The sequence below is a fragment of the Carex rostrata genome, chromosome 13, assembly GCF_964058835.1.
Source record: "Carex rostrata chromosome 13, lpCarRost1.2, whole genome shotgun sequence".
NCBI lineage: Eukaryota > Viridiplantae > Streptophyta > Magnoliopsida > Poales > Cyperaceae > Carex > Carex rostrata.
The window spans coordinates 10,437,996-10,454,121 of NC_135930.1; the positions used below are offsets into that span (position 1 = coordinate 10,437,996).

The 16,126-nt window shown below is 33.7% G+C and overlaps 2 protein-coding genes across 2 annotated transcripts; one reads left to right on the forward strand and one right to left on the reverse strand.

The window, feature by feature from the left end:
- The first annotated feature begins 6,787 nt into the window (after window positions 1-6,787).
- On the forward strand, window positions 6,788-7,352 carry LOC144564343 (abscisic stress-ripening protein 1-like). The gene is made up of 2 exons (XM_078313946.1): window positions 6,788-7,005; window positions 7,107-7,352. The coding sequence occupies exons 1-2, from the start codon at window positions 6,877-6,879 to the stop codon at window positions 7,263-7,265; spliced, it is 288 nt and encodes a 95-aa protein (XP_078170072.1). The 5' UTR covers window positions 6,788-6,876; the 3' UTR covers window positions 7,266-7,352.
- A 3,573-nt stretch (window positions 7,353-10,925) lies between these two features.
- On the reverse strand, window positions 10,926-11,550 carry LOC144564289 (abscisic stress-ripening protein 1-like). Its single transcript, XM_078313878.1, has 2 exons — window positions 11,303-11,550; window positions 10,926-11,210 (listed from the first exon to the last, which is right to left on the reverse strand). The coding sequence occupies exons 1-2, from the start codon at window positions 11,429-11,431 to the stop codon at window positions 11,052-11,054; spliced, it is 288 nt and encodes a 95-aa protein (XP_078170004.1). The 5' UTR covers window positions 11,432-11,550; the 3' UTR covers window positions 10,926-11,051.
- Between the last annotated feature and the right edge of the window lie 4,576 nt (window positions 11,551-16,126).

Here is a 16,126-nt window from a genome sequence, read left to right on the forward strand (position 1 = left end):
ATAGAAACAAGTGATTGCCAAACCTTTGGGAAAGAACGTGCATAATTTCTAATGAGCGTCTCCATGTTCTTCATTACATAATACCTGGACTCTTGTAAATTGCTCTATGTGGGGCTCTGATCAAATGTATATTGTTTAAAACAAGATCTAATTAGTAGTGCAATTGCAACTTCAAATAAGTTGTTAGGAAATACTCGATTAAAATATTTCTTACCTAAAACATTCTGACCTCCAGTGCTCTTCTCCCCGGTATGTGTCGACCTCCCCGGGAGATGTATGACTTAAAAGCCCTAGAATTATTAAATGTCAGTATACGATATGTACCTAGAAGTAGGTAATGGGAAGTACTTTGCATTTTAAATTATATGTATTTTGCTTACTGCTGTAACACAGGAACAATGTAAAACTCCCGGTCATTGTTATTTGGCACCGAGTCCAGCAAGTAGGTAGCATTCTGTCTTGGAATAATAACAAGAAGCCTCCAACGTTCCCTACAATTTAAGTAATAAAATAAGATTTTTATCCTGTTAAGAATAGACAATAAACATGAGTACAATTAGCAACTTACCCATCTTTTTGGCATAGTAAGAATACAAGATTCTTATCTTGCAACTTTAGCAAGGAATCGATCAAGTACGAAAGGGAATGTTCACCAGCATATTTAACAGCTGTGTCGCTAAGCTGATTGGGGTCCAGGAAACCAATAGTTTCATTATTTTGGGCACCATTAGGAATTAGTTTCGTGCAATACCTGAAAACAGTCAGTGTCAGAATGAAATAAATGAGTAGTTGATTGTAAAAATAATAGATCTGTTTATAATAATAAATACTCACATCGTTCAGACTTGGATAATAGAGACGTCAATGTCGTTGAAAGTCATAAAATCACGGAGATCTTTGAAATCCACTGTTATCTAAAAGCTCTTATCCCGTAAAGCTCCTGGCCCGATAGAAAGGCAGAAGGCTCCTCTTTCAAATGGTGGTATCGCAAGATATTTGTCATGCAGCAGTTGGAATTCCAGGCCCAGTTCGTCCAATGCCTCCTGATTTACAAGCGGGACCCGACCTCGTATTCCTTGTACAGGTACTGGCTACCTCGGTAGCACCAATTCAGTAATACTCTTACTAGCAGTCTCATTAATCCCATCAGCAGGCCCCTGTCAAGTATGATAGAATAGAGACAGAGAGATATGGAATATAATGAATCAATTGTATTTCATCATTAATTAGTCTGAATCAATTACACTTGTGCTGTTTATATAGCCTTCAACTTTACATCATAACAGCTTATAAATAACTCTATGGTTACAGCTGTAACTAACTACCCTAACAGCTATTACTAACAGTCATATACATCTTGTAACATAAACAACTATAGACTAGTCCTGACAATGTAGATATGATTGTATCACTTTCATGTACATGTATCAACTTATTTAAAAAGACAATAATTTATTTAGTTAGGTGCCTTACCTTAGTACAGTTCGGGGAATCAGCTTCTTGGTTGGCATTTGGCTTTGCTCTAGCCAATATCCAATCCCTTGTTCTTTTTGGATTCCTCCTAACAGGTCTTGAATGGATGCATATCTTGAAAAAAATAAAATCTATGTGATTGGATGTCAAGGCAAGGTTGTTCTTGCATATTTCATGTTATTGAAGAATTAAAAATCAATAAAATGTCAAATTAGGAAATTTTACCCACACATCCAAACCAGCATCACCGTCAGTAGTAATATGAGTTTGTTGCAGATCAGCGATAGGCCTTCTCAGTCTTTTCGTATGTGGTAAATAATTTTGGACCGACATTACTGAAATTAAATTACAGATCAAAGAGTAAGAAACCTCCAAAACTACAAATTATTGTTTAAAAAAACTAAAGATCTAAAACTAAACCCTATAACCATATTATCCTAAAAACCCCCAAAACTAGAAAACTCTAGAAATTAAGATATAGACAAAGTGTCAGTTGCTGGAACCTTATGACGGAGAGCGCTCGATCGGTGTTGTTGAGGTGGCGGGCGATGAGTGCTATTGTTAAGACGGAGTAGCGGCGGAGAAAGTGAGCTACCTTGATATGACCAATAATAATTTTGAGAGTGCGCTAGAATACTTCTGTATTGTTGGATATATATATTTTTGAAACCTTAGCTCCCTCTTTAGTTGTAATGGCATCAGCTAGTAGTGATGGTCAACAGTCCCACCGATAGTGGTATTTGGATAAATATGGTGAATAAATGCAAACAGTACGTGCGTAATTATAAATATAGCAGCATCGGATTCAACTCTTCTCCGATACCGTTGAGGATGGGTCTCATTTACGATTTGAGATTAAATCTCATCGCTTTGGAATTTAGACTAGCAGTATGATTGGACTTTGTGATTCATGCCAAGTTAAAAAGAACTGTCTAGATCCATTAATTGTAAAAGATTCCCTATGCAGCATTGAAGAGGATGTAAATTCGAGTTAATCCACATCAACTCAAACAATATTTACTAATTAATTTATGTAACTGCGCAATTACTCCACATAAAAGTTAACGAGTTGTGCATGCAATTAATATAGGTAAACAATATATGAGGAGGGATCCACTTACAATTAACATTTGTTGATGTTTGTTGATGCATGTTTCTTATAAATTGATATTTCTTAGGCAATAGGTAAACAATTGTAAACAAATATTAATCCTAAGTGGATCCCTCCTTATGTGAACATGTTTCGTTGTATTTCTTTTAATTGTGAAATTAATCCACATGAAAGTTACCATGTGCATACATGCAACATAAATACTCAAATAAACATATTCATATATAGAATTCATCTCCTTATTTACAATTACAACACATCATATATATGCATGCAACACATCAGTGTAAAAGTTACCATGTGTATGCAACATAAACACTCAAAATAAACATCCATAAAATTCATCACAGTATTTACAATTAATTACAACACAACAATTACAACACATCATATGCAAACTAATTAATATGTATGATCGATTTAATATATATAATTACAACACATCACACACAGTAGTTGATTAATGGTAGGATGGATTTAATATAGAGTCAAACTTAATTAATATATTTTTGCATTAGAAGAGAGAACACTATGGCAGACAATTAAATGAGATGAGTATCACAAGCTATCCAACATCCATGCAAAACATGTTCTAAACATTAAATCATGTTTTAATCTCGAGTTTTTGGCAGTGTAAAAATGGACACACAACAGTGGACTTATGTTGTTGTTTGAGCTCTTTCGCAAACCACCACTTTATTCAAAGAGAGTTTGTGTAAGAGATCAAACAACAATGCACTATTAGGTGCGATTCATACACTGCAGAAAACTCGGGATCAAAACGTGATTTAATTTTAAGAACATGTTTTGCATTAATTTTGGATAGCTACTGTGACACCCATCTCATTTAATTGTTCTACCATAGTGTTATCTCTTCCAATGCAAAAAAATATATTAAGTTTGGCTCTATATAAAATCCATCATACCATTAATCAACTCCTTGACATGAAGCAACAACACAATAATTAAAAAACATATCACAATTAAACATCAACATACAAAGTATTGTTTGGCCAACATGAACCCATGCAAAACATGTTATAAACATTAAATCATGTTTTAATTCCGGGTCTTCGGCAGTGTAAAAATGACCATATGACAGTGGACTTACGTTATTGTTTAAACTTTTTTCGCAAACCATCACTTAATTCAAAGGGAGTTTATGTAAGAGATTAAACAACAATGCACTATCACATGTCATTTTTACACTGTTGAAGAGTTGGGATCAAAACATGATTTAATTTTAAGAACGTGTTTTGTATGGATTTTGGATAACTTGTGATACCCATCTCATTTAATTAATTAATCTACTACTTTATATGAAGCAACAAAACAATAAAAAAAAAATCACAATCAAGATCAACACAGAAATCACGATTAATACTGCTAGTTGTTTCTTGAGAATCCAAGATACTTCTGTCTCATTTCGGTATATTGCAACTTGACTGTAAGGTTGCTGCATATGATGATTTAAATTTACATTACTCAAATTGGCAGTGTTGTTACACCAACCCATCCATTGATTGCATGTTGAACATATATTAAATTTCCTCCCCGGATTCTGTTTGGTCTTCTAAAGCTTCACAACCGTCCGCTTGAGACATCTATCGCAACGACTACTTTGGCTACTCATTTCGCCTATACAAAACAAAAAAATAACATTAATTAACTAAACTCTAGTTTAAATTAGTTGTTCCCTAATTTAAGAAACCATTCAAAATAACGATTAAAATAAACAAAAATTAAAGGAGGGAAGAGTGATCTAGCATACGATCCGATTAATGACTCCGGGAGAGGAAATGCTGATCTTTGTCCGTCGATCGATTTGGGAAGTTAAAATTCGCAGCGAGCAATATAGCAGAATACTTAATTTGGGGATATACTGGAAGGCTCTGGAGGGGATGAATGGATCGACCTAGGGTTTATTGGAATATATAAAATATATAACAACATCACCATCTGTTCAATATGGTAACGAGTTATTATTACTTTGTACTAGACCAACAGATCATGAAACAGTCAAATGGTAAAAGTAAATCTCTCAGTGCCATCGGCCGATTAGTCGAACCGATGTTCAAGAGTCGCTCAATACTAACTGTTCGTGAAATTTAACCGATGAAAAAGGAGGGACTCAGGAGGGGATCCATCAACGCAATCAGTTTGTTATTCATAACCGTTGATACAAAGTTCAACGTAATTACAGTGTTGCCACTCGTGACGAGCGCCATCTATGTGGAAGCACATTCGATGATAAAGGGGTGATAGAAAAAATATTTTTTGTAGTAGTGTAAGGTCGTTATGACACATTAACTATCTTAGCTTAGTTAGCGTTGACGTGTCTTACGTAGATTGAAAATAAGTAATTAGTAAGTGAATTTAGTTAATTATTTTTATGTTGTTGTTGCCTATAAAACACCGATGTATCTGTGAATTCGATTTTATAAAATAGATAATCAATTTGAGTATTTTCTCCTGTATCCATCTCCACTTATCGCTTCTGTCAGATTTTGATTGAATGTTGATTTTTGATCGACCTTGCTATCCTATTTCGTTTCTTTGATCTTGCATAGTGCCTCCGCTCAAAACATTTGTGAAAGGTAGTAGAACCTAGTCACAATTGGAATGTAAAAGTCATAGTAATGAATTAGATAAATCAAGCACGCTGAACAAATCCAAATCACAGTGCTTAGAAAACATGTCCAACTATATCTAAAAATTGATTGAAATTAAGCAAACGATATAATAAAACTACTTAATAGGGACTAGTTAGCGACCAGTGCGTTGCCACGGGCAGTGAAATTAAGTCCCCTTTTAAAGAACCGTGTTTTGAAACGTGGATCGAAGAAAACGTAAGCAACTGAGTTTGACTACAAATCTATTTATAGGCTACATGAGGCCTTTTAGATATATCCTAAAACATAAATGATATTAACCATGAGAAAAGTATCAAGTGCATGAATTGCGATTCTTTGTCACAATGTAACAAAATTTGAAAAAAAAACAAGGTTTCTGTGATTCAATTAAACTATATGAATTATATCTCTCATCTTACCTTAAATTTATGGTTCAGTGTGTCTTGTTCCCTCATGTCACTATAAATAATTGATAAAATACCAGCACTTGAGCAAAAAAATCAATTTCCGACACAAAATTGCAATACATATTCAGTCATTCTCACAGATACAAGTACAGCAAATAGAATCACATCCATGCCATGCACACTTCAAAATTGATTCACACTTCAAAATTGATTCATACTTCAAAATAGAATCAATTCCGATGGCCCCATTGGGAGGCATTCAAATTAATTCAGCAGATTTGGTTGAAGCTCAAGCAGAATGGAGGTTTTCATTGTGAGTATATACAGAAGGAGGCAAATGACATGGCAAATTTTCCGACAAGGGAGACTGCAGAATTGGGATAGTGTAGGTTTTACTTTTCCTTTGTATCAGGACTATGTTTAGACAGAAGGTGTCTAGGAATGTTTTAATGTAACAGGCCTACGGGCATTTCAAACATCAAAAAAAAAAAAAAACTCTTCTGTTCCCTCTCTTAGTCTCTTTCCTTCATCTGACTATTCTACCAACGCCGTACCGACCATGCTTCCTCTAGTCTTCCTTCCATCAACTAGTGTTGAACAAACATACAAGCTAGAGGAGCCCAGGCCTGAATATATATATAGGCCTTGTTAGAATGTTAATATGGGCTGGGCTGTCAATTCGTCCGATTGTAGTACTGGACTGGACTGGACTCTTATCTACGATTAAAATTTTAATTGGCAGTTTGTCCCCGATAAAAAGGTGATTTTAAATGGGAGGCCCAATAAGTGCGCAAAATCAAAACCTTATCAGGTTACAAATTCTGATTATTGGGCTAATCACCATCAACCAAATAGATGGTTTGAACAAAAATTGAGATTTTCTTAGTTGTTTATACAAAAATAACTTTTACCGCGTAGGAGTTGATCTAAACTTGACTGGTCGAATTTGACACGGATCAATTCATTTAGCTAGCCTACTTTAATTTCGTTCAAATGTTATTTTATTGTATAGCTAGCTATATAAGTCAATAAAGCGTGTTGGCACCTTAATTGGACGCTAAGGTAATGAAACGGCATCATCCGTGTTATTTCCATCGCGTCTCTTGTGTAGAGTATAAATTCATGAGAAACCCAACCTCTATTGCATAATTCGTATTCTCAGAACGAAACTCATCAAGCAAGTAGAGAGGAAAAGATCAATTTATTTACAAAGAAAAGAGTTGGTACCATTCACATCCTTGAAGTTTCAACAATGTTTGGTCACCACCAGAAGCAGGAAGGCAACCAGCCAGCAATCGACTATCGCAAGCAGCAGAAGCACCACAAGCACGTGGAACAACTGGGTCAGCTCGGAACAGTTGCTGCAGGAGCCTATGCTATGGTACAATTACATTAATCCTTAATTTAAAACTACTCTTCTACGTTACTACAGAGTAATTAATTAACCAATATACTAACTCATTCTATTTTTTTGGGTACTAGCATGAGAAGCATAAGGCTAAAAAGGATCCCGAGCATGCACACAGTCACAAGATTAAGGAGGAAATTGCAGCTACCGTCGCAGTTGGCAGTGCAGGTTTCACACTGCATGAACATCACATGAAGAAAGAGGCCAAAAAGCACCACCGCCATCGCCACTAATTATATCTATCCATAGGAACTGTGTACACAGTGTATTTTGTTGATTTTGATGTCCATTTTTTACATTCTTTTGGTATATGGATATGTTCTGTGTTGTATGTGTATCATTATTTATTTATAAAACCTTACCATTTGTATTTTATTTTTAATTGTCCATTCCAATTTGTTTCGTTCATTCTGTTCTCGGAACTATTTTCTACTCTGCTATCTTTTCTTAAAGAGTGGCCCAAATGAAGTTACAAGTATAAATGTAAATTGAATTATCAAGCTTTTGGTATTTAAGTACGTACGCAGTACAATCAACTTAGCCCAAATGAGGAATTCATTAACATCCTATCAGTAGCTAACCTTTGTTAAAGCGTACATGGCGCATTACATAATTATAATGCCGCCTCAAGTATCTATCCGCTGATTCAAAGGTTGCTAATTAATGAGAATGTGCAGGGGAGTTTGTCCCTGGTTGCGGCGCTTCGATTTCCGATTTGACCAAATTAATTTTCTGTATGGATAAGTGCGAGGTCGCATTGGAATTTAAATTGTGGAGCACAAAAGAGTCGCATGAACCAAATGAAATGCATACTAATTACCGCACAAAATGGGAACCGTCACTATCCGCCGTCTCAATAGATGTTTTCTAAATTAGGGTTGTATTTGGAGTTTTGGACTCTTTATATGCCTGAAATTTACGCAATACATGTGATGATGAATCAATATCTCGATAATGTTAGAACATGATTTCGTTAATTTTTTTAAAACACGCCAGCAATTCACTATTTTTCATGGACTTCATTACAAAATTCTACTTGGTTCTATCAACTGTCATTATATTTATTTTATCCAATATTTAGGGCCATATCATAGTGCTAAGTGAGGCTATGGTACTATGCATAGTGCATATTAGTTCGTACTATGAACTCAAATTTTTAGTTTGAAAGTTTTAACGGTTGAGTCGAACCGGTTAATATGATCTCCATATAAATATGTACTAGTAAACTTAGTTTTATAATTTTATAATTTTTTTTTTACTAATTTTTTAGATGAGTTGAAAATCACTTGATTTGAAAATTTTGGACCATCCAAAAATAATGATTTTCTATCCTTCTAAAAAAAAGTAATAACATATTTAAAAAACATAAAATTTTGTTTACAAATACATATTCATATCATGTTGAACGATTTAGATCGACCTGTAGGTTTTTCAAAACAAAAATATTGATCCGTAGTATGGACCAATGAACGCTATGCATAGTCTCATATAGCCTCACTCCATAGTGCCGAAATTTTTAAATATATCATATCCCTAAAAAAGATAAATCAAACCACCACAGTTTTTTAAAAATTTAAATTTTGATACGGCCACATCCCCTAGATGCGGCCACCCCTTTTTTCTTTTAGATTAAACTACTGCATGAGAAGGAGACAAAAAAAACAAAAAAATTGGCCGCATCCCCTAGATGCGGCTCATATAAAAGTGATTGTATCTAGACGATGCGGCCGTGTCAAAATTTGAAATTTTCAAAAACCGTAGTAGTTTAATTTATCTTTTTTGGAGTTATGTATATTTAAAAATTTCGGTCCATAGTGTTGCCCGTAATCAATAGAGCAATGGAGCAATATCATAGTGCCGTAGTTCCGGCTCTGCAGTGGGTGTGGCATCAGCATGCTTGGGCATCAGCAATATCATAGTGCTGCCATTAATTATTACCGTCTTCGATCAAAACAAAGATTCAGCATAACTAAAATATTTGCTTACAGATCATATATAATTTACATGTTTGTTGGTAGTCTAGTAGTTTGAGCTTTAGTTATTATGTCTGAAGTCATGGGTTCAATTTTCACTAGTCACATTTTTTTTTTATTTAAAAAAAAAGATCATATATCTCTATTTCTCTATTCTATTATTAAGCACGTTCGATGTCTGATCCGCCAACGGTTACGATTGAGAGATGAAACTTTGGATTTGATCTCAGCTCTCCAATTACATATTTTGTCTTCTTTTGATTAAATGCATCTGTTTTATGTATAGAAGTCTAAATTTAGTTAAAAACATACCCACCACATATGCTGTCACACGATATGTTACAATTAAAATTGAATAAATTCTGAAATTTAGCGATATATTTATCCGTTTCCTTTTTTTTTCATATTTCCCATCTTCAATTGAGAAAACTCCACCTTCCATTTTTTTATTTATTGTTTCCTTACTTCTTCGTTTCTATACGGATCACAATGGAAATCATTTTTTTTTATTTCCTTATTTCTCTTTCTTTGTTTCTATACATATTGGTGTGGGCAATTTAGAATATATTTCCGATATAGAATATATCAATGTGTGTGTGTGTTCTAAATTGAAAACAAAGAAGAATATAAATTGGAATGTGTGTGTGAATATATATTTTTCTTATAATATGTGTGTGTGTGTGTGTGTGTATATCCTATACATACACACGATAACACTTTTTATTTATATTTTTTTGATATCGTATTATATGTTGATATTGAATTGTTGTACGATATTTGATATTAAATTTGAATAGAGCTATTATTTGATATCATTGGTACTTAAAATTAAAAAATCACCACATCATCAAATTGTTATCAGGTATCACGATTAAAGTTAATTAATAATACATAATCATATAAATTTTCTATATAGATAATTAAAAATACAGAATCATATAAATTTTCTATAGAGATCACGATTAACATGTGTTTTAATTTTTAGATAATTATTATTTTCATTGATATATTTGTTTCTTATAATATGTCTTCGTTGCAACGCACGGGTATGATACTAGTAATTATATTTATATATCCCGATAAAGGAATAACAATAGGAGGATTTGATTTGTTCCCCTCCACAAAACCAACTTCTATTGGGCCATAATTTACCAAACTTGCCCGTCAGGTGAGGCAAATCATGATGATTCTGCCAAAGAAATAAGCATAGTTTCTGGAGTGAGTCTATGGTACTATGCATATCACGGGTTGTTACCGTGTTACGGCTCTATATTCGAGTTTTCAAATCCTAACGGTCGATCCGAACCGTTCATCTTGTTCTACATATTAATATGTGTTTGGAGACCAAATTTTACATTTTTTGAAAATTTTTTACTATTTTTTTAGATATTTAGAAAATCACTTGATCTGAAAATTCTGGACCATCCAAAAACAGTGATTTTCAATAAATCTAAAAAAATAGTAAAAAAATTTCAAAAAATGTAAAATTTGGTCTCCAAACACATATTAATATGGAGAACAAGATGAACGGTTCGGATCGACCGTTAGGATTTGAAAACTCAAATATAGAGCCGTAGCACAGTAACAAATCGTAATATGCATAGTACCATAGACTTACTCTAGTTTCTGTTTGATCTTTTGATGATAGAAGTACTTAATATTTCTATTACGTCAGTCCCAACTCCATTATTAGCTTAAAGACGGAAAATTATCCTTAATTCCTCATTTGGACTAAGTTGATTGTACTGCGTACATATTTACTAATGCCAAAAGCGTGATAATTCAATTTACATTTCTACAATTGTAACTTCATTTGAGCCACTCTTTAAGAAATGAAAGCAGAGTAGAAAATAATTCCGAGAACAGAATGAACGAAACAAATTGGAATGAGCAATTACAAATAAAATACAAATGGTAAGGTTTTATAAATAATAATGATACACATATAACATAGAACGTATCTATATACCAAAATAATGTAAAAAATGGACATCAAAATCAACAAAATACACTGTGTACACAGTTCCTATATATGGATAAATATAATTAGTGGCGATGGCGGTGGTGCTTTTTTGCCTCTTTCTTCATGTGATGTTCATGCAGTGTGAAACCTGCACTGCCAACTGCGACAGTAGCTGCAATTTCCTCCTTAATCTTGTGACTGTGTGCATGCTCGGGATCCTTTTTAGCCTTATGCTTCTCATGCTAGTACCCAAAATATTAGAATGAGTTAGTAATTGGCTAATTACTCTGTAGTACATGGAAGAGTTTTAAATTAAGGATTAATGTAATTGTACCATAGCATAGGCTCCTGCAGCAACTGTTCCGAGCTGACCCAGTTGTTCCATGTGCTTGTGGTGCTTCTGCTGCTTGCGATAGTCGATTGCTGGTTGGTTGCCTTCCTGCTTCTGGTGGTGACCAAACATTGTTGAAACTTCAAGGATGTGAATGGTACCAACTCTTTTCTTTGTAAATAAATTGATATTTTGCTCTCTACTTGCTTGATGAGTTTCGTTGTGAGAATATGAATTATGCAATAGAGCTTGGGTTTCTCATGAATTTATACTCTACGCAAGAGACGCGATGGAAATAACACGGATGATGCCGTTTCATTACCTTAGCGTCCAATTAATTAAGGTGCCAACACGCTTTAGTTGACTTACATATAGGGGTGAAAACGGGTCAAATATTATCCGACCGAATTCGGATTCGTATTCGAATTTTTCGGATTCGGATAGTCGGATACGGATAATTTGCGGATATGAATACGGATACGGATATGATTTATCCGGATACGGATACGAATTCGGTTTTAATTTCAGAATCCGAATCCGGATACGTTGATTTTTCGGATATCCGAATTTTTCATTTTTCGGATATATTTTTCGGATAATCGGATATTTTTTCGGATATCCGGATTTTTGAATTTTTCGGATATTCGGATACAGGTGGGATCCGCCTGTAATAGAAATAGAGATAGAAGAATTAAGAGGTGGGATCTGTATGGCCATCCGTGAGTGAGAAGTCTTGCCATGAGACCCCATCGTTATTCAAACAACATCTTGAATTTTTATTTATCTCATTAAGTTAAATCTTAGATTTAAAAATCCATAATAAATTTTCAAAAATACTAATAATCATTTTTTTTAATTATTTTCTCTTTTAATTAATTGAGTTTTGATGTAATTTATTGTTTATGATGGGTCATTTTATTTTTATTAAATAACTCGTTAGTTAATTAGTTTTGTTCTGATTTTAAATGTGGATACTTGTTGTTTTACAATTAAAAATTTTAATTCACTCCACTAATATTATACAATCTTGTTGTAATATATATATATATCCGAATTAGAAATTTGATTTATATCCGTATTCGTATTTGTATTCGACTAATATTCGATTCGTATCTGATTAATATCCGATCCGTATTCGTATCCGATTAATATCTGATTCGTATCCGTATCCGGAAAATAAAAACGGATACGAATATGGTTTTATCACTATCCGATCCGTATTCGATCCGTTTTCACCCCTACTTACATAGCTAGCTATACAATAAAATAACATTTGAACGAAATTAAAGTAGGCTAGCTAAATGAATTGATCCGTGTCAAGGTCGACCAGTCAAGTTTTGATCAACTCCTACGCGGTAAAAGTTATTTTTGTATAAACAACTAAGAAAATCTCAATTTTTGTTCAAACCATCTATTTGGATGGTGGTGCTTAGCCCAATAATCAGAATTTGTAACCTGATAAGGTTTGATTTAGCGCACTTACTTGGGCCTCCCGTAAAAAATCACCAGTACTAAAATCCGACGAATTGACAGCCCAGCCAATATTAACAGCCTAACAAGGCCTATATATATTTATCAAGAGGGGGGAGGGGCGCAATTTGAACGGAGTTTACTAGTTAAGCTTGATTGGACTAAACATAGAATGGACTAAAAGCAAACTTTATTTTTTTTTAATTAGCATACTATCCGCAAAAATACAATCAACGGATTTAATCCTTTTATGAATAATCCTAGTTCATTGAACATTGAATCATAATTAATGAGCATATATTTAACATTAATGATAGAATCAAATTGTAAAATACAAAGATTTGGAACATTGAACTATGAAAACGTATGCAGCCTATAAGGCTATAAAAACACGTGTGATGCAAACAAATTGAAGGCCATGTCTTGATGTCCGACCTACAATTCTAAAACGCAAGTTACTCCAAATTTTGAGGAACTTTTATACATCTACATAAAAACGTAAGTTATACATAAAATGCAATGTTTGTACATTTTCTTTGTGATGAAAATGAATTCATTTGCATAGTGTCAAGTTCGTTTGGTGGGTGGATGTTATGCGTTAACATTATCGACTTCTTATTAATAAAGAGGAGTCTCCAACGCCATAAACTTACTTCTTTTTTTATATATTTCAATTCAAACTGTTAATATTGTTCATTTTCATGATAATATTTCCACATAAAATTAATGATATTTTCAGCTCATATTATATTAGATCAAGTGGTTAAAAAAATCTAGTAAACGGCGATTGATCTATTTTAATTTAATGTATTCATTTCTTGACTACGTACGTAATATTTGACTTATAAATAATTATGTCGATTTTTTTGCAATGCATATTTTTTTTGAAATAATTAAGATTGGATATTTATGTTGCAAACATTTTTTTGAGACGCATACTTAACAAAATTGTAAAACCAAACTGGACCATTGGATCAACAATTTTCAAAGAGACTTCAATAGTAAAAAAATTTAAAAAAAATGTAAAATTTGATCTCAAAGCACATTTTAAGATTAACAGAGACTAACAGCGGACCTCAGCACAGTAAGGCGCGGTCCATTTAAATGAAACGCTCTCTTACTGACAATGGGTTCCAGGGTATCAAATACGGAGAGAGAGAATGTAGGCGTTCGTCGTTTAATCGTTTGGTTTGTTTGAGAATAAGAAGTTCGTTAACACTACTACAAAAAAAACTCTTTTATATCGGTTAGAATTGTGATGCGTCATCGGGGTCCAATCCAATGCATATTACCCCGATAGGAAATGTAGATGTCTATTCTATCGGATCAAAACAAATGACGTTAATCAATATACCATCGACAGTGCACCTTTGGCCACCGGATTTAACGAACCTAATGCCATCGCTTTTGTTTTCCCAACCGACGAGGAATGTGATTAACGTTGTCCACTGAATTTCAATAGCCGGTTGCAATAGCGTCTTGCACCATCTGTTTTGTCTGTGTTAGCGTTGGCAAATCCTAGAATTCTAGTGGGTCATTAATTTCTGGGCCGATGGTGATGTACATATAATTATTATTATTTTTTACCAAGGCTCTAAATAGCGTTTATCGCGTCATAGCGGGAAGTCTACAAAAAAAGCTATAGCGAAAGCTATGCTACATAGCGTTTTTTTATTTTTATTAAAATTATATCATATATTTGTACTAAATATCAACATTATCTAAGTCTCATAGAACAATAAATAACATCAAATTGATTAAAAAATATATAATATTCATATTGAACCAATATGAAGTCCAAATTGCGAGTCAAAATATCCATAGTAAAACTAATATCATAACTATCGATCTTTTTCTATTCAAAATATATTCAACATCATGACATAATCTATTTTTTTTCTATTTAAATTTTAAAATAACCTAGACATCATGGCATAATTAACTATCTTAATCTATTCAAAATATTCAAACTACCATATAGTAAGTAACATTTTGTTACTTCAAGAAATATCTTAATATATTCAATCTGAGCCTTTATTTAAAGCCCATATAAATTGAAAAGAAAAAAAAACAGCTCATGCTGCATAGCGCGCTGTAGCTTTCTTATTTGATTTAGTTTGATGGATCTCTCATTTAATAATTAATAGTTTAATATAAAACTTAGTACGTCAATTGCAATAAAAAAAATCATGATTAAATCCCAATCTGAGCCTTTATTTAAAGCCCATATAAATTGAAAATAAAAGAAAAACTCATGTTGCATAGCACGCTGTAGCTTCCTTATTTGATTTCGTTTGATGAATCTCTCATTTAATAATTAATAGTTTAATATAAAGCTTAGTACGTCAATTGTAAAAAAAAATCACGGTTAAAATCCAATATGAGCATTTATTTAAAGCCCATATAAATTGAAAAGAAAAAAAAAACAGCTCATGTTGCATAGCACGCGCTATTTGCGCTACACGCTATGCGCTATAGCGAACCACTATTACCACTATAGCGTCCGTAGCTCAAATAGCGCGTTTTGATGCTATAGCTTAGCGTTTAGGGTCCTTTGGCATCAAAACCCAATTTAATCCTTTTACAGATCTACTCCATGATTGATTTCTAAAACTTTAATCTACTTACCAATTAAATAGATTAATATAACATATTTATACCTTGTTTCCAAATCGCAGTTGGAATGCAGACCGAGCGAGTAGAGCCTCACCAGGGAAGGAATCGACTCGAAGCATCAGACGTCTGATGCCTCTATTGGTTATCCACCAGGACTAACCGGAGAGCGGTTTGTTTCTTCTGCCAGAAATACCGTAAACCGCAGAATTCTGCAAAAACACTATTCACAGGGAAAAAGACGAAAACCCGTAAACACGAATTTTCGGTTGCTCAGTTTCATCAATATGCAAAACTGACATACCGCTAAATTCGGTAAAACACTATTCATCGATCCCGTAAAAATACTCCACAACAACCCGCAAGATTATACGTCAAGTACGTATAACTTTCTTTTCTCAACCGAAACACTATTTGGGAGAGAAACCGAGAAAGAGAGAAAATACCGATCCGTTTCGACACGAAACCGGTACGAATGAATTAGTTATTTAATCCTTTCATGCACCCCTCTATTTATAGCCTCTAAAATGGTGTGAAAAGACCAAAATACCCCTATGACAAGGCATGCCACCTGGGAGGTGAGGTGTCATGTGGATAAGATCGATGACGTATCATCTGGATAGGATCGATGACATGTCATGCGGATAAGCATGAATCTGAAAAGACCCGAATGCCCTCGGCCCAAACACAAATAATATTCGTATAATTATTCTGAACAATTATATATATTTTTCTTGCGGTTGT